This window comes from Physella acuta, unplaced genomic scaffold, assembly GCF_028476545.2.
Source record: "Physella acuta isolate Inbredline_101_S28 unplaced genomic scaffold, ASM2847654v3 ptg000123l, whole genome shotgun sequence".
Classification (NCBI taxonomy): domain Eukaryota; kingdom Metazoa; phylum Mollusca; class Gastropoda; family Physidae; genus Physella; species Physella acuta.
This window is the reverse complement of record NW_026731642.1, coordinates 160,520-180,198: the sequence shown is the minus strand read 5'-3', so window position 1 is coordinate 180,198 and position 19,679 is coordinate 160,520. Positions and strand designations below refer to the sequence as shown.

The window sequence follows — 19,679 nt, the reverse complement described above, 5'->3', positions numbered from 1 at the left end:
TCTTCACCTTGGCATATGAAGGGAAGGTGCAGTCAGCACTTTGCCAAGCCGCCTTTACTTTCCCCAACGTGAGTTAGGTACGCATCAGAGCTGGGTGGACTCAAGGACGTCCTAGTCACTTGGACCCGGATTCGAACTCGAGACTTTCGGGTTAGCAGCCTAGCTTATACCACGTCGTCCCATTATATAAGTATGTAGTATATGTGTGTGCTAAACTGTTGCATACAAATGTAGGAGGGGGGGGGAAGTAAAAGAAAACTGACAATATTTAGGTTATATAATAATTGCACGATCCATTAAAAATAGGCTAAGAATTAGGGTTAGTGTACAATCCAGCCTTTACCCAATTAACTTAATTTTAGTAATTATTAACAAATATTAACAAATGAAGATTAACGTGATATGGCTATGGCTATGGCTATGGCTATGGCTATGGCTATGGCTATGGCTATGGCTATGGCTATGGCTATGGCTATGGCTATGGCTATGGCTATGGCTATGGCTATGGCTATGGCTATGGCTATGGCTATGGCTATGGCTATGGCTATGGCTATGGCTATGGCTATGGCTATGGCTATGGCTATGGCTATGGCTATGGCTATGGCTATGGCTATGGCTATGGCTATGGCTAGGGCTGGGGCTAGGGCTAGGGTTAGGGGTACGGTCAAGGTCGCGGTTAATGGCGCGATTAAGGAGGTCAACATTAGGGTTTTGGTTACGGCTAAGGTTAAGGCGATTATGGCCGTTAAGGCTGTTAAGGCTTAGAATTATTGTTAGAGTTAGCTTTAGGTTCAAGATTTGGTTTAGATATCTCAATTTCGTATGGAAAGGAAGAGGTATACTATATGTCTTCATATAATTATTAGTTTAAGATTTTTATGTATTCTCAAGACAACTTGGAAAGTGGTTGTGGAGTAATGACCATTATGGTGATGTCCAGAGCCAGAGGGTATTGGACCGAGGGATATTGTCGTAGAATGAGATGTCAAATAAACTGTAGTCATCGAGGTGGCACAACAAAGATCATTGATATCTTTCATTTGATTAATTGGACATCTTTAATTGGACGTCTTGATGATCCAGTTTAAGTTTTTAGAAGGAAGAGGAACGATGGCGAAAAAAATAAAATTCTGCATTCCTTTTCTGTCGAAAAGGTCGTTGGTAAATAAGTCATCAATGGTAAATGTATGACATGATTGACATGCACCTTGAGCTTGGAAATGGAATTTTTAAATTGGGTATGCCTTTGCGTTGGGCGTTGAGTCGTTGAGTCGAAGCGACGCTTTAAGTCTAAATAAATAACCAATGTGATATATATCCAATCAGCGGGCTGAAGTTTAATGTAAAGGATTTCATACCAGTCCGTACAAAGCACAAGCTGTTGTTTTTATAGCAGGGCAAAATATGATAGAATCTATATCTTATTTCCAGTGGCGTAGCCAGGATCGTCTCAAGGGGGGGGTTCCAATTTTTACCCGGGGACAAACTTTCGATTTGCACCCCCCCCCCCCTCAAACTTTCGATTTGCACCCCCCCCCCTCAAACTTTCGATTTGCACCCCCCCCCCCTCAAACTTTCGATTTGCACCCCCCCCTCAAACTTTCGATTTGCACCCCCCCCCCTCAAACTTTCGATTTGCACCCACCCTCATACTTTTTATATATACCGAGAGGTCTATGGGGGGGGTTATGACCCCCCCTAACCCCCCCCTGCCTACGCCACTGCTTATTTCTAATTGCTTGTTGGTCGTGTTTATCTCGATTAGGGTCTTTTGTTAGACCTAAATGACATTGACTTGATAATGATTTCCTTCAGACCACTTAGACATTTCACTGACAGGGGAAGCTACTCAAAAAATATTATTTTCATCATTGTCGAGTCATTGACAACATTCGGGGATTGTGCGGTGGAGATATGATTAGGCATTTTCACACTTTTTTTTAGATTTTATATTTAGGCCTACTCTATAAAATTAATAGTCTTCAGTAAATTGTGTACATTATTGTAAACACCAGTTGCTTTTTCTATTAATCATCAATTATTATCACGATAATATTATAAAGAAGAAATTTAGTATTTAGTCGAGTACCCACACAGTACACAGTTATGAGTTACGTAAGAAAAGTTCAAAAGAAAGAGTTTAAAGTTTAAGGTAAGAGTCTTAGAATCTAGATCTAGATCTAGAACTCAAGTACTGTAAGACTTGACTAGAAGAGTAAGTGTAAGTCAAGTAAACTCAGTTACTCTTCTTATTCTAGAATCAAGTTCATCTAGATCTAATTATTTTTTAGGCCATAGATCTCTATGTACTATGATATGAGTATTACTATTCTCTAGGATTTGAATTATACTAACTAACTAAATCACCAAACTAAACTTACCAAACTTAAAACTAATATGTCCACTAAATGATAATCGTCCTTCATGAGCTACTGACAGAGTTTTAAAGCAAAATAATTTCAGTCACAGTAGGGCCTAATGTGGAATGGTAGTGTCAAATTCACAAATTATGAATTACTGAAAAATAGAAAATAAAACAACTAAATAGCTGCGCATGATATGTCACAGGTCAGCTCGTAACTTATATTAGGCTAGGGTTGAAGGATTAATGATACCATCTATTCTAAGATCAAGTAAAGAATAATTAGCGAATGAAGACTTCATTGAAGTTCCACAATTCCCGCAAGCAAAACCAAGTTCTAAGCTAAGCCAAATCACCAAACAAGTAAGTATATTATACTAATCCAAGGTGAGATGTGTTTATTTAGAAATTTTATTTTCTTGTAAGTATGTTGTATAACTATAACTAACTAAGTAAGTAGCTTACTTAGCTTACTTACTTTAAGTAAGTAGCTTACTTAGTTTTGGCTAAACTTACGACTCAGTGATTTTGTTGTGTTAGTGTTAAGGCTAGCTTTATAGGGTTAATGCTACAAGATGTGAGGTTGGGGGGGGGGGGGGAGGGGAAGAGATGAGACTATTCAAGGTTGACACTAAAATATATTATGTAAAAAGTCTTTTTTTATTATATTTATGTCTTGGTTACAAAAGGTCTTTAAAAACTGCAAATAAATTCTAAAATTCAGTTTATTTAATGAGTGTTCAAAATGCAAGCTTGTCAATTCATTTTTAAACCTCTCCACATTAATGCTAAAGTTTGAGCCCTGCCCCTCCCCATCCAGGAGTGTAACATCATTCAAGGACAACCCCTAATCTTTCTATTGGCTATATTTTACATAACTTATCAGTTCATTTACTTTATGAACTTTATGAAACACTTATTATTGAAAATTAGATTAGATTTCTAATTAATACTTAGTTAAGCAACTTAATATTAAGTTAGATTTCTAATTAATACACAGTCAAATAACATAATATTAGTTTAGACTTCTAATTAATAAACAATCAAGTAACTTAATATTAGTTTAGATTTCTAATTAATACACAGTTAAGTAACCTAATATTAGTTTAGATTTCTAATTAATACACAGTTAAGTAACTTAATATTAGTTTAGATTTCTAATTAATACACAGTTAAGTAACATAATATTAGTTTACGTTTCTAATTAATACACAGTTAAGTAACTTGATATCTTTGTTTCAGGTAAAGGTAACCATGAGTCGCAGAGACAGTGATGGCACTGAGGTTGATCTCCATGGTTACTCAGACAACATCCCCAGTGAAGAAGAGGAGGGCCACTTACAAAATGATGAAACAACCCATCCTCATGGTTTGACGGTGCGCTATGTCTACCCACGTCTTAGATACAGCACCCTGTTTAGGGGGATTGTGTTGGTTGATGCCCTCGTTACGGTTGTGTTGTGGTTAACAGGTTTGTGGTCTTATTGTTATTGCTAACCCGAAAGTCCCGAGTTCGAACCCTCAAGCAGATGATGCTCGTTAGCTGGTGACAGCAACCTATTTAGGAGAGAAAACTACTAAATCAAACAGGAGTGAAGCCCCTTAGGCAATAGGATTACCAACTCAGGTTTCCTTTCGACAGCTCCTGCGACACCGCTGATTCCAATCTGTACAGGTAACGTCCTGTCCCTTGGGTCCATCAGCTGTGTGGAGAGAGGGGGTCTGATATATGGGCAACATCTGGCTCTTCTCATCTTAGGGGCCCAGGATTTGTGCTTGGATTTCCAATGCGCGATCATTCAATGATCTATTAGACTATAGCCATTATTATTCAGAGAGATCATTTTGTTACTTTTGTGATTGCCAGCAGGTTGTAATCAAGGTTTTCTTTTTTTCATGGCTTTGGTCAGGGTTTGGGTAGTTATACCAGCAATAACATAGCCGCAGAGTTTCTAGAACCCCCCAACCCCTCCCCCCCCCACCAACGAAATAGAATTTATATAGAAGACATATACTTTTACCTTTGTCGTCCGTCCTGTCCCCACTGCATATCTGTAGACTATAACAAAAGTATCAGATTTTGTATGTGTGAGTTGATGTTCCCATTCTAACTGCCTGATGGGTGAGTTTATACTCATGTGCACACATTAAAAAGAAAAAAAAATTACATTAGCTACCAGGGCAAACATATATTTAATTACTTCTCTCTTTCTTTCAGGAGGAGATTCAAATTACTTCATCAATAACATCAAAAATTTCAAATTCTCCCTATCAGTGTTTGACTTGGCCGTCCTTTCTGTCGTTAAAATTCCATTTTATTTGTTCATGGTCAGGCATGCAGAAAAAAAAGCTATTCGATTTCTCGATGCTGCTTACAACCACTCACTCAGGTCAAGATTTTTATCCAATATTGCCATGATCTGTTCAATCTCCTTCATCGCCTTTGTGTTCACTGTAGTCAAAGGCAGTCTGATCTTAGAAAAAATATTATCCGAGGCCGCGACCTACCCTGGTATGCACAAGACATATTATGCTTGTGTTATATGGAGCGCCAGCTGTAGTTTTATCATCTTTGTGCTGTCTGTGTCTGCAAAGTGCGGGTTTAAGACACTCCAGGCTCAGCGGGTGAAAAAGTTTTACAACAGGGAGGGCCGAGAGGTGGACAAGGACGGGAAGCCTGTACAGAGAAAAGTGAACCTGTATAGGCTGGCTCTTCTGGCTAAACCTGTGAGTAGTAGGTTGTGTGGTGCAGTTATAAAAGGGTTAAGGCAGTTGTTAAATGGTTTATGGGTTAACTTCTAGCCTGTGAGTAGTAGGTTGTGTGGTGCAGTTATAAAAGGGTTAATGTAGTGCTTAAGTGGTTTATGGGTTACTTCTAACTTGTGAGTAGTAGGTTGTGTGTAGTTGATGCAGTTATAAAAGGGTTAAGGCAGTACTTAAGTGGTTTATGGGTTAACTTCTAAACTGTAAGTAGTAGGTGCAGTTATAAAAGCGTAAATGCAGCGCTTAAGTGGTTTATGGATTAACTTCTTACCTGTGAGTTAAATTTTATGTGTAGTAAATGCAATTATTAATTAAATAAGGATTAATATTTTTCATATTATTTTTTGTTTGTTCCAAAAGTTGGGTTTAGTGCAATTATCTATTGTTTTATGGTTAGTAAATTATGTGCAGGCCTACATTACATTTACAAGGATCATATAGATTGCTTAAATGGTTAATTATTAATGTTGCCTTTTTTTTTTACTTGTCTTCCTTTAATAAAATTACAATGTGTATTTTATTTAATCTTATTTTTAAAAATGTCATAAGTTTCACAAATAAAATACAACATCGTTAACAAATTGATTTGATGTTAAATTACTTAAAAACAGAGCTCGTGTAAATTTAAAAAAAAAAACTTTTATTTCCATAGGAAGCAGGGCTTATTACCATTGGTATGGTGGCTCTATTGATGACAACAGCTGTACAAACTGTTGCACCTCTGTTTTTTGGGAAAGTGGTGGATGCTGCTTTAGAAAGCATGGGTAAGTGGGGTAACTCTGAGCATTATTTTCTTCAGATTGATTTCCCTTTTTTTTTCATATGAAATTCAAAGTGATTTAATATTAAATACTTAGACCTAGAAGTTGTGTCACTTTATTAAGGGGATTCATTCTCTTGAATCTTTTAACTCTGTACAGGTCAAAATATTAGGACGAAGAGAAGTTAACAATATCATCATTATGTTATGACATACAATGTGTCAGGGTCAGGGAAAGATGTAAGGGTGGGGCTCATTAAAATTGAAAGCCCCCACCCCTTAATAAAATCTAATTTATATAGAAAACACTTTTACCTGTGTAAAAAGGGATCGGCGTAGTTGAGTTGGTAATGCTCATGGTTGCTTAACCGAAAAGTCTCGAGTTCGAACCCTTGGGCAGATGAGGCTTGTTAGCTGGGGACAGCCACTCTTCTCTCAATGGCCATGACCAGTTGACACATATACTTAATTATGTTGGAGGGGATCCCCTCCCAACACTAAAATTAAGAACTAAGAAGAAAGAAGAAAGCTCTAGGGTTTAATTCTTGAAGTTAACTTCCCAGAGTCCAACCTGGACAGCTGTTATCCTATCTGGCTAGGGATTGTTAGGGCAACTGGACATACTGTTGACCATACAATATGCAGAGATCACTAAATAGATGAACTCTACTTCTTTAGTAAAATTTTAAAAATAAATTCTTTTATTTTTTCTCACTTTGTATTTGGATTGTTTTTACAAATAATCCATTTTCATTTAGTTAGTTAATTTTGAAGTAGAGTTCATCTGCTTCAGAGACCTGGGAATATGAAGGGTTAATGTGGTCAGCGCTATGCTCAGCCACCTTTGTTTCCCTAACGTAGGTTAGGTACTCATCAGAGCTGGGTGGACTCAGGGATACGACAGGTTCGTGTGGCCAGAAATATGCCCAGTCGCCTTTAATTTCTCTAACGTGCGTCAGTTATCCATCAAAGCTTTATGGGAAGTTCTACGGATATCAACCCGGATTCGAACTCAAGACTTTTAGGTTGGCAGTCGTATGCTCTACCATTCCACCACGTCATTCCATAATTCTCTACCATGTGGTTCCATACTGTTTTATTTTTTAAACCCAGTAGCTTAAACAGAATTAATTTGATTTGCTGGTGACATGCCTTTTACACTTTTAGCTGTCATTTAAATCTAATTGCATACTCTTTTCTGTTTTCATAAAACTAGAGAGCTTAAACAGAACTGTTTTGATACTGCTGGTGATATACCTAGTGGGCTCTGTATTTAGCTTGGTGAGAGCCTGGATATTTACCCTCGCTGGCCAGCGTCTGGTAGCAAGGCTGCGATCTCAGTTGTTTGGCTCTGTTGTTGTTCAGGAAATTGCTTTCTTTGATGTAAACAGGTAATGTTGTTACACCTAACTAGTTTGATATTATTGTACTATTTTTAAAAGTTGCATTGTTAAGGTGTATTTAAGGTATTAATAAAATTAATAGTTTATATTATCTCATTTATAAATTAATTTACTTTTCTAAACTTCTAGAACAGGAGAGCTGTGTAATCGTCTTTCATCAGATACAACAGTTCTACAAAATGCTGTCACAGTAAGTGAATTGATTACCGGCTAGGTGGGTGGGGGGTTTAAACTATAGATTATGTTATTAAAAACAGTTATTACTCTTACACATTTTTAATGAACTTGTTATTTTGTTTACAATGTTGAATTCTTGTTTTTTTATTTAGGTGAACTTGTCAATGCTTTGCCGCTACTTGCTCCAGATCATTGGATCACTTGCGCTCATGTTCTACTTGAATGCTTCTCTGACTGGGGTGCTCCTGGCTATTGTTCCTGTGGTCACTCTCAGTGCCATGCAGTATGGTCAGTTACCAAACTTAAGCGTCATTGATACATTAACAATATTAACAAATGTATAATATCTTTAACAGATTCTTTATGATTTTTATAAAGACTGAAGTGAACCTCAGTTGTTCTGTTTTAAAATTTAACGGTTTGTTTTTCACTTTGCCCAACATGAATTTAACATTATTTTTTAAATGTAGGTAAATTTGTGAGGAAAATGCGCAAGTTATTTCAAGATCGCCTGGCTGATGCTGGAACTCAAGCAGAAGAGGCTTTGTCTTCTGTGAGAACTGTCAAGTCTTTTTCTGGTGAGGCCAAGGCTACATCAGTTTACAGTGACTTTATTAATGAGAGCTACAAGATTGGGAAAAAACTGGCACTTGCCCAAGGTAATGTAAACTGACATGCCACATGGCTTCGAATTCTTGTTAAAATGTTTAAATTAAAATTTTTTTTCAAATATGGAAGTTATTTAAAGTATATTTTTAATATTATTTACATGTATTTAGTAATGTTTATGGCATGCCTATTTAGTACTGATGTTTCTTATGTAGTATTTAAATGGTAATATGTTATTTATATATTACTCATTTTGCAAAGATATATTTATTAGATGTATTTGGTAATAATGTAATTTAAGTGTAATTATTAATTATGTAACAGATATTTAATAATGTTATTTCTGTAAATTAAAATTGTTATTGATGTAATTTAAATTGACTAATGTTATTTGTTTTTGTTTGTGTAATTATTACTTAAGTAATGATGTATATTTTATTAATTTCTGTAATTTAAAATTGCTAACGATGTAATCTGTTTTCAGGCATCACAGATGGCAGATCTATGTGTAATTATTACTTATGTAATGATGATTATTTGATTAATTACTGTAATTTATAATTGCTAACGATGTAATCTGTTTTCAGGCATCATGGATGGCCTGTTCAGCTTCCTAGCATATGGGTCCATGTCAGCTGTTCTGTGGTATGGTGGGAAACTTGTTTACGACAACTCTAAAGACCCAACCACTGGAATAACAGCTGGCCTGCTGACCTGTGAGTCTCTAGGCCTACATAATTAGAACGGATTATTGTGTTATTTTTGTTTATTAAAGATTTAAAATCTTTATTTAAAAAATATCAGTAGCTAATTAATTATTGTTACCCAAATTTTTCATTGGAATCTAAGAACTTCATTTATTTTATGGCATTCCTTTTGCTTGTGATGCTGGAGAAGGAGTAATCATTGTTTAAGTCATGCCTTGTAGTGCAAGAGAGGGAGTAATCATTGTAAAATGTATTTTAAATTAAGATGACAGTTTTTTTTTTATTTCTGCGATTTCAGCATTTCTTTTGTACACACTACAAGTTGCAATGGGATTTGCATTGTTATCATCTCTCTATGGAGATTTTATGCAGGTAGGTTAAATTCGTTGTGTTGGGATATAATTATTAAGTAGGATTTATTTTAGTTTTTATTAAGACACTCGGTAGCAAAATTTTAATTTTCTTTATTTATAAACTTCTGTGTGGAGGTTTTATATATATATATATATATATATATATATATATATATATATATATATATATATATATATATATATATATATATTTAAAACTTATTCTCAGTTATCTGGATCCATATTGGTTTGGCACTTGTCTTCTCTCATTATAATGCTGTTTAATAATTCAGGTCATCTTTGTAATGACAAATTTTCAGGAATGATACTTTTGTTTTGGGAAAATAATTTAATTTAAATCGATTCCTCACTTTGAAATTACAAAAGTAATTTTTATAGATTTATGTCTTAGTCTATAGACTTTTTACCCAGTCATTATACACTTGACTGAAAATGATAAAAAATTATATGTGTAATTGTGTACAGGCTGTGGGAGCTTCAATGCGTATATTCACCCTACTGGATAGAAAGCCTGAGGTCTATACACCACCAAATCCTCTGGTATTGGCTACGTTAACTGGTGGCAAGTAACACATTTTTTGTGTGGGAGTGTCTGGTTGGATGGTAGAGCATTAGGCTGCTATTACGAAGGTCCTGAGTTTGAATCTCTGTTGGGACTTGTAGCTGCTGGATGTTGCTGAGTTCACCCAGCTCCGATGGGTACCTGACTCACTTTAGGGAAACCAAGGCAACTGGGCATAGTGTTGACCACACTATCCCTGCTGAAATCATAGAAATATATTAACTCTTCTTCATCTTCTCTTTGGCACGAACAAGAAAAGATGATGATGAAGTAGCAATTTTATCTTTACTACCATTTTTTCCCTTGTGTTTTGGCTGATATGATTTTTTGGTTATATTTTTTAACTGACTCATGTAATTGTGGGCATACAGTTATCAACTTTTAATCAGTCAATATAAATTGTGGATTTTTAATTAAATTTAATTTTAGATTTTAATTTAGTTAACCATTCAGACCTGTCAGTCGACATATGAAGTAGATTTGTTCTGTTTCTGCAACATCTGCTTGTAAGATATAGTGTGCTCAGCTGTTCAAACAGTTTTCCCTAACTTGAGTAAGGTACCTATTAGAGCTGGGTTTTTATTTTTTCAATCAACCTATGTAATTTGGAAGAGACAGCATGGTTGGATGGTAGAGCTTACGACTTATAACTCGAAAGTCTCGAGTTTGGATCCCTAGCTTGAGTTCGTAAGACGCCCCTGAGCCCACCCAGCTCTTATGGGTACCTGACTCATGTTACAAAAGCAAAGGTGGCTGGGCATAGTGCTGACCATGCTATCTTCTTGTTCATTGAAACTCTACTTTATCTACCGCATGTGTCTTGGGCGTAAGCTGTAAAAATAAGGTTAAATGTTAATTCTGGGATATTCATGTTTTTTAGACAATGTAATTTGAGAGTTGTTAAGAGTATTAATTATTTAATTTGATTATATGTTTTTAACAATTCAAGGTACATTGATGTATAATTGTTTTTTTCTCTCCAGAAATTGAGTTTAAGAAAGTTTCATTCACTTATCCCTCTAGACCTGAGGCACAAGTGATCAAGGTAAATTCCTTGTTTACACCAAGATGCAAATGGTTGGCACTGCTGTTTTTGTATGTGGCTTGTGATTTCTGCAATTGCTGTTTTCCAAGTTAACATTGAAGAAATCAATTGAAATTTAGTTTTACATTCTTTAAATAAATAAGACAAAACTAATAAAAAATGTAAATTTCTCCTTGAAAAAGTACACAATTATGAGTAAGCAATCTTTTAATTATACTTATTAGCATCCTCCTTCATGCTTTCTCTAATTTGAATACAATGGCCTTAAACAAACAATGTTACAACATGTCTAACATAATCTAAAATTTTGTCAGTTCTTTTTTTTTTTTTTTTTTTTTTTTTTAAACACACTAATGTGTGCTGGTGAAGACCTTAGGTTGTAACTTGGGTTTGCATTATTTTACATTGTAAGTTTGCCAACATTAGCGACATTTTAAATTTTTGTAATTAAATTTCCTTGTCTGCAACATTTTTTTTTTTTGTTTTGCTATAAAGAATAATAATTTAAAGTTGTAAAAATTATCTGTTTTTAAATAATTTACATATATTTCTGCAGAATTTGTCTTTTAAAGTGGAGCCAGGTCAGATGGTGGCACTAGTAGGGCCCTCTGGTGGTGGCAAATCAACTGTTGTCAGTTTAATAGAACGATTCTATGACCCTGATGATGGATATATTTTAATGGGTCAGTTGCTTCAATTTACTTGACAATTCTTTTATCTTTTCTTTTTTTTATATATATATAAAATTGAGGCGCAATAGAAAATATTAAAAAATTTCACATAGGACAAGATCATTGATGGGTTAAAAAAGGGTAACATGTGATAGTTTGAGAAGCGCTGCAATCAGCAAAACTTTATTTTGTTTACGCACCTAATCTGTGATCTGCTACAGTCAGTCTGGGTGTCAAAAAAACAAGGCACTACACAGTCTGTGTCAAATAAAAGGCACTGCACAGTCTGTGTCAAATACAAGGCACTACACAGTCTGTGTCAAATACAATGCACTACACGGTCTGGGTGTCAAAATACAAGGCACTAAACAGTCTGTGTCAAATACAAAGCACTACACAGTCTGGGTGTCAAAAACAGGGCACTGCACAGTCTGTGTCAAATACTAGGCACTACACAGTCTGTGTCAAATACAAGGCACTAAACAGTCTGTGTCAAATACAAGGCACTACACAGTCTGGGTCAAATACAATGCACTACACAGACTGGGTGTCAAAAAACAAGACATTCACACAAGAATTAATTAAATTATTACCTACTTAGTAAATGAACTAACATATCATCATTCTTAACTTTTGTAACCAGATGGTTGTGATTTAAAACTGCTGGACACCACGTGGTTCCGGCAAAAAATTTCTATGGTCAGTCAAGAACCAACTTTATTTGCTTGCTCCATCAAAGAAAACATTGCGTACGGGCGCGCAGCAACAGATGAAGAGGTAACCTCTTCCTCCTACATTGTACTCTCCTATGTGAAATAAGATATTTTCTTTTTATAAAATAATTAGAGATTTTGTTTTTCCATCTAGGTTGAATATAATTATTTTTAGCAAAACTATTCATGATGGATGTCAAAATTAAAAGGCTTTTAATCTTTTCCCCCACAAGCTGTGTGGATACACACACAAAATAATCTTCATTTTAATATTAGGACACTGAGATATTTTTACCCAGTTACTAATAAGCATCATGATGTAATCAAACTTTTTTAAGTTATTATAAACCATCATGGTGTAATCAAACTTTTTTAAAGATTACTGAAGTTATTATACACCATCATGATGTAATTAAACTTTTGTAAGTTATTATAAATCTCATGATGTAATCAAACTTTTTTAAGATTACTGAAGTTATTATAAATCTCATGATGTGATCAAACTTTTTTAAGATTACTGAAGCAGCAAAGCAAGCCAATGCACATGACTTTATCTCCGAGTTTGAAAAAGGCTACGACACCCTGGTCGGTGAGAGGGGTGTCAGGCTGTCGGGTGGCCAAAAACAGAGGATAGCCATTGCCAGGGCTCTCATTATGAATCCTACACTTCTGCTACTAGATGAGGTAGGTCAACATTTTCGTATCGCTTGTATTCATTTATAATCTATTTATTTTTCTTAAGTGTTCGTTTCATCAATATTTATATTTCATTTTTTTTGTAAATTTAAAAGAATAATAGATAGTTTTTTGTTGTTATGCTCCCTTTTTTAACCTGATGGTCCATGGGGCAAGTTCACCTGTTACTGTGACCTCAGCATATGAAGGGATAGTGTGGTCAGTACTCTGCCCAGCCGCCTTCTTACTATAACGTGAGTTAGGTACCCATCATGGATGTATGAAGGGCTTTATACTGACTTGAACCAAGATTCGAACTCGAGACTTAGGGGTTAACAGTCTAGCGCTCTACTGCTTAGCCACACCGTCCCCAATTTTTAGGTGAGGAGTCTAATATTCATTTTGTTTAAACTATTTCTAAAGGCAACAAGTGCTTTAGATGCTGAAAGTGAACACCTGGTCCAAGAGGCCGTGGATAGGGCTATGAAGGGTCGCACTGTTATTGTTATAGCTCACAGACTCTCCACTGTCAGGAATGCTCACAAGGTAAAAATCCGACGATTGGTTTGAGATATTTTGTCTTAAGGCATTTTGTTCTCATAAATTAAGTTCTTTTTTTTAAATCCTAGATTCATTATCATTGAGATATTTTTGTCTTTGAGATATTTTGTCTGATTTATTTTGTTCAAGATATTTTGTTTTTGAGATATTTTTGAGCTATGATTTTTTTTAATCTGATCTGGACAATCACAATAAATGAAACACATAAGTTTTTGTGATCACTTGCTTTAGTAACACTGCAAAAAAAATTCTTAAAACTTCCTTTTGAGGGTCCAACCAATTGTGATGTTTTGTCATGAGATTTATTGGTAAAAAAAAATTATTCTAGAAATATTTTGGAAGTTCTTATTTTTAATATTTTTCATTTGTTTATACCATTTAATTTAATTTTAACATTTGTATTCCATTTGGTAAGTGCTTTGAGTTGTCGTAGAAAAGTTAGAAGCTCTAGAGAAAATAAAACTTTTAAGTTTTATATAAATATTTGTGCTGTAATTTCCTACATCTCATTGTTTACAATGAATGAAATTCCCAGGTTATTTGTGCTGTAATTTCATACATCTCATAGTTAACAATGAATGAAATTCCCAGGTTATTTGTGCTGTAATTTCCTACATCTCATTGTTAACAATGAATGAAATTCCCAGGTTATTTGTGCTGTAATTTCCTACATCTCATTGTTAACAATGAATGAAATTCCCAGGTCATTGTGATAGACAAGGGTCAGATTGCAGAAATGGGAACACACAGCGAGCTACTGGCCAAACATGGGGTGTACAAGAAACTTGTGTTACGGCAGCTGACCGCTGGCTACCCAGTGGACCAAGGAACAGACAGGAACGGCTTAACGTCGCCACAATTAGGGCACAATATCAACGGGAACAGTTTTTATGTCAACGAGGGACTCACCCCCGACGAGATGGACAACAGTGATGATGAAAACCTCATAGATTTGAAATGATCCACAACTGATCGGACATAGCTAAAGCTTTTATATTCCATCATTTTGTTCACAAGTTAAAAATTCTAGATTCAATTGTGATTTTTTCTTTTCTTTTTCATTTACCGAATAGGGCAAAGCATAATATATTTAATTGACTATGTAAATAATACTTATGTTTTTAACAAGTCATCTGCAGTATGTTCAATACAGTTTATTCTATAGTGCAATTCTGGTTTAAACTGCCAGCAACAATAGAGTTCAAATGTTTACTAGCTCAGGTGATTGAGAGTGATATTAACTGTTGTAATATGTATGTTGTCTTTCTATGTACATTTGTATCTTCAAATATAATAGGAATTTAAAAAAATGAAACAGCTGCTGTCAAAAAATGAATCAAACTTTGTAAATAGAACTCTAATGAAAATTCTGTCTCCTTACTTTGATGTGTCATTTTGATTTGATTTTTAATTTAAGGCTTAAGTCAATTGTAAACTTAATGAGTAATTTAATGAGTAATTAGTTATAATTTTTATTGAAATAACCAGTGGAGAATGGCATGATTAATGAGCACATGATTTCTAACCTGAATGCTTAATATATTGTTTTCTGGACTTGACCCCCATCAGATGTCCCTGTTAAACCACTTAACCTGATTCAATTAGTAAAGATTCCTCAACATAAAGGGGTAATGTGTTCAGCACTAACCTGATTCACTAAATGGAAAGTAAAGGCAGCTGCTCATAGTCCTGACCACACATCCCTCTTCATATTTCAGAGATTAAAGAAAGAGATAGAACTCTATTTACATTGTCTTTTGGAATCTCTGGTCTGTAAAGAGTCCCTATTTTAAACCAATGGGCCTATTTGAGTTTCAAGTTCCTTTTCATGTATTTTAAACAAGTGACCATCCATCTCTAAGAACAATAAATATTTACACATTTTTAAAATGAAGTAGTAACAAAGCTACATAAATATCTGTTTGTTAGTTAGAACACTGTTATTTTTACCCTCTCATCAACATCAAAGTTTTGTATCGCCAAATAAAATGACAATTTTTGTACAAATAGTTTTATAATATTTAATTCAAACTATATCTAATTTTAAGAATGAATAATAACATTTGGTTCCTCATTTAAAAAAAAAATTTAGTATTGAAAAATTATTTAGCAAAAAGAAGCCAACATTGTAACTAATAACACCTGTGTTCAGTTGTTAAAGAGTATAAAGGCAAGGACAAGATTTTAATTTAGGACGCTTGTGTTCAGTTGTAAGAGAGTTAAGGCGAGTCTGTTAACGGTGATAGAAACTAATTAACACCCTACCCCCACCAACCTACAAACACAAAAATTCCACCACTGATAGCAATGCAGTTGCGATAAGTGTTTATCCATACATATTTGATGCTTTATTTCACACTGTCACAAAAAAATCAGAACCCCCAAAGTAATTAACTGAGCTTAGGACCAAAGTAATGTACTGAGCTTTGGACCAAAGTAATGAACTGAGCTTAGGACCAAAGTAATGAACTGAGCTTAGGACCAAAGTAATGAACTGAGCTTAGGACCAAAGTAATGAACTGAGCTTAGGACCAATTAATGTACTGAGCTTAGGACCAAAGTAATAAACTGAACTTAGGGCCATGTAATCAAATTTTCTTCAGGTGACTTGACTTATTCCTGTGTGGCACTAGGGAGCAAAGGGCTGCAATCACACCAGACATGGTTTTGGGGCAGTTCTCCTTATCTGCACCCAGCGGCCTTTGCCTCTTCTACTATTCTTCTCCATGACTTCCTAGGCCTGGCACACATCCCTCCTACCCTGAGGATTCCAGTTCATGGCTTCCTTTGTGATATTTTCTTCATCCCTTGACAGGGTATGTCCAGTCCACCCCCACTTACTGGCTTGGATGTCTTTTTCTATTGACTGTTGTGTTTTTCTTCAAAATAAGATTCTTCAGGTAAAATGTCAAAATATTTATACGTGTTGGTTTAGAAATACAACTCTTCATCTCTCTCTACATACATGTATATTTATGTATATATATAGGCCTATATATATATATATATGTATGTATATAGATAAATAGGGAGGTTGATAGAGAGGCCTATATATTATATATATATATATATATATATATATATATATATATACACATACATACATACATACATACATAGACATGAGTCCCTCTAAACTTACGCACTGGTAAATTTGCTACATGATAAATGGGACTAAATATGTCAGAATAGGTAAGTGACATTTGTAGGTTGATTACAATTTTTTCTGTTGGGGGTGGGATGCTACACTAATTATAGCTATAAATCTGGACTGATTAATTTAACAACTCTTCATCTCTCTCTACATACATATACATGTATATTTATGTATATATATATAGGCCTATATATATATATATATGTATGTATATAGATAAATAGGGAGGTTGATAGAGAGGCCTATATATTATATATATATATATATATATATATATATATATATATACACATACATACATACATACATACATAGACATGAGTCCCTCTAAACTTACGCACTGGTAAATTTGCTACATGATAAATGGGACTAAATATGTCAGAATAGGTAAGTGACATTTGTAGGTTGATTACAATTTTTTCTGTTGGGGGTGGGATGCTACACTAATTATAGCTATAAATCTGGACTGATTAATTTAACACCAATATTTGCCTTGAAGTGTCTAAGCAGAACCTTTTTTTAAAGGAACAATTGTTTAATTTTGGACCGTGCACATTTAGGCTGTATAAACAGCAATTTAATTTTGGATCCACTTCTTCAAATTTCTATAACATTTCTTTAGGCCACAATACAATAGCTAATATAACATTCCACCCTCGCCCCCTCTCCTTACTGAGCTATGGATTTCCGTGAAGTGCCGCACCAAATAATTACTATAGATAGGTAGCCAAGCTTATCGTTTTATTCAATCGCAGTTGGGTCTATTGTTTTGTCAAAGCATTAGCTACTAACTATGGGGTATTATTAGTGTATGTTTGTAGTTACGAGCTTAGGGATTCGATCTTCATTTAGTTGGTTCCCGGGTGGCAGTTTGTATCGGAAAAAGCCCAAACATGTTTACACTTGGGGGAGGGAGGTCATCCATACAAGATGTCAAGCTTTTTTTGACGATTTTTACCTCTCCCCTCCGTCACACATCGTCACAATAAGCTAGACCCCCTCCCTTAAAATGACGTCACACCTCAGCCTACAACCCTCCCCCTCAAAATTGCAGTTAAATTTTTCTTAAAACATCGATGTTTTTCCAAAATCTTGTCTGATTTCATTCAACATAGAGTATTTTAATCAATTCCTATTTCCATTTATTAAAACAGTTTTATAAACCGTGATATAAAGGCTAAAATTCGTTTTCTAATATTGCTGTATAATGCACACGTTTGACGTCACACCATCTGAACAGAGTTTCTTCCAGGCATCTCTGCCCCCCCCCCCCTCGAACGAGATGGAATTTATATAGTAAACATAGACTTTAACTAGTGTCCGCTCCCCCCCCCCCCCCACCCTACCGGAAAATGTAGACCGCCCCCCCCCTCATCACTCACCGTCTCAAAATTACGGACCCCCTCCCCCTACGATTGTGACGTCATTTATGGACGACCCCTGGCGAAAAAACAACTTTCAGAAAGTATCGGACTACATGTTCGGGAGGGGGGGGGGAATGATGTTTTTAATATAGCCTTACTTAACTTTTTTGCGAGTTTTTTTTCCTAGACATGTAGGCCTATAGTATATGTGTATAGATGTGATATAATAGCCGTGCGCGTCAACCTACTTGATAGGTAGAATGGCCTTATATCGAGAGATCTACCAGATACAACTTTTACACTTGCGACTTGTATACTAAGTATCCGTGTTCCGCGGGGAGAATGTTTTCGTATAAAATTATATAACATTTCCCCCCCCCCCCAGACTAGTATAGTAGCCTATACATGTCGCAAGAGTAAACGCGGTGTTATAGTAGCCTCGGAAAAGGGGGAGGGATGAAAGTATAGAAAAAACAAGTAATTAAAAAAGTCTAGTGACAATTTTAGCGCTATTTCCTTATGTTATCTAAAAATAGCTCTGTCGTAGCGTAGCGTAAATCAAGAGCAGGGTTAGTAAAACCATTGGTTAGTTATTAAAACGTTTTTTATTAATTTTTATTTCAGTATTTAACATGTTTTATTTACAATAGAGTTACATGACTAAAAACCATTGCGCGCCTAGCTACCGAACGTGATGACGCAGCCATTGAACGTGATGGCGCAGCTATTGAACGTGATGACGCGTGTGGTGTGGTTGGAAAAAATGCCTACTAATTCGGTCCAAATTTTAATTAATTAAAAAAAATTTTTGTGACCGAACGAAAGGATATTTTTGAAAACTTTCTTCGGCAATATTGTTCTAAATAATGGCAGAAATCGATTGGTACATGTTTCAAGTCGCTAAGTGGTCTGGTTGCCGAGATATGGGCCAAAAACTGCTTTTTTTCCGAGGTTTTTTGGCTTTTCCGGGAAATCCATGAAAGAAACCCGGAATTTTTATGGCCTATGTTCATTCTCGTAAATTGCTTAACATAATTGCTTTTGGAACTAGTCATCGATATTGCTTCGTTGAGGAGGAGATACGACTTAAAGCCCGGACACACATTCATCCATACATTCATTCATTCATTCATCCATTCACCCATCCATTCCCAGAAATGACGAGTTAATAAACGCAATTCTCCAAAATGGAAATTGCGCTAAAAAACAATACCATTCATCCAGTGGCGTCGCTAGGTCGGGTATCACTCGGTGCGGCACTTCGTGGTGGCACCCTCCCCCCAAAGAAATAAAGTAGATATATATATATATATATATATATATATATATATATATATATATATATATATATATATATATATATATATATATATGAGAATGTCGGCCTACATAGGTCTATAATTTAAATAAATGCCACATACGCGTACATATATGTGTATAAGCTCTAATCACTCCAGACGTAATAGTAACAGTGTTTATCTATTACCTATTAATAATACAGCTGAATGTAGCATTTTTTTCTCTATAGTTAGATGGTGTCACCCCCACCCTCTTGTAATAATTGACGATTTGTACTAAAAATACTATTTAAATTTAATTAATCATTAATGGAGCTGGCAAAAAGACATTTTTCTTCTTTACATTTTGCAATTTTTTGTCTTGGTTTCACCCCCCCCCCCTAAACGGTGTCACGCTGTGCGGTCCTTCCCCCACCCCCCGCCCTCGCTACGCCTCTGCATTCACAAACAAACTACAAGGCAGCAGTTGTTTGATTTT

At 35.3% G+C, this 19,679-nt stretch overlaps 1 protein-coding gene across 4 annotated transcripts; it reads left to right on the top strand.

Moving 5' to 3' along the window:
* The first annotated feature begins 1,882 nt into the window (after window positions 1–1,882).
* LOC131934931 (uncharacterized) lies at window positions 1,883–15,377 on the top strand. Of its 4 annotated transcripts, none has more exons than XM_059291199.1 (18): window positions 1,883–2,152; window positions 2,629–2,725; window positions 3,605–3,833; window positions 4,581–5,089; window positions 5,778–5,889; window positions 7,102–7,276; window positions 7,418–7,478; window positions 7,618–7,753; window positions 7,936–8,124; window positions 8,662–8,790; window positions 9,080–9,153; window positions 9,621–9,717; window positions 10,701–10,762; window positions 11,319–11,445; window positions 12,077–12,210; window positions 12,660–12,830; window positions 13,245–13,367; window positions 14,086–15,377. In XM_059291199.1, exons 3-18 carry the CDS (start codon window positions 3,617–3,619, stop codon window positions 14,341–14,343), a joined length of 2,574 nt encoding a protein of 857 aa, XP_059147182.1. In that variant the 5' UTR covers window positions 1,883–2,152; window positions 2,629–2,725; window positions 3,605–3,616; the 3' UTR covers window positions 14,344–15,377. The 4 variants fall into 4 exon arrangements, with proteins under 4 accessions (XP_059147182.1, XP_059147183.1, XP_059147185.1 ...); XM_059291200.1 differs by having other exon boundaries at window positions 1,893–1,922; XM_059291202.1 differs by lacking the exon at window positions 1,883–2,152 and adding an exon at window positions 2,155–2,215.
* The last annotated feature ends 4,302 nt before the right edge of the window (window positions 15,378–19,679 follow it).

Bases quoted from the DNA above. Each gene is read 5' to 3' on its own strand.
- LOC131934931 (XM_059291199.1), top strand. From the start codon at position 3,617: ATGAGTCGCAGAGACAGTGATGGCACTGAGGTTGATCTCCATGGTTAC. The intron at 10,763-11,318 runs GTAAATTCCTTG...ATATTTCTGCAG, and splicing joins CTGAGGCACAAGTGATCAAG to AATTTGTCTTTTAAAGTGGA. The intron at 13,368-14,085 runs GTAAAAATCCGA...TGAAATTCCCAG, and splicing joins CTGTCAGGAATGCTCACAAG to GTCATTGTGATAGACAAGGG.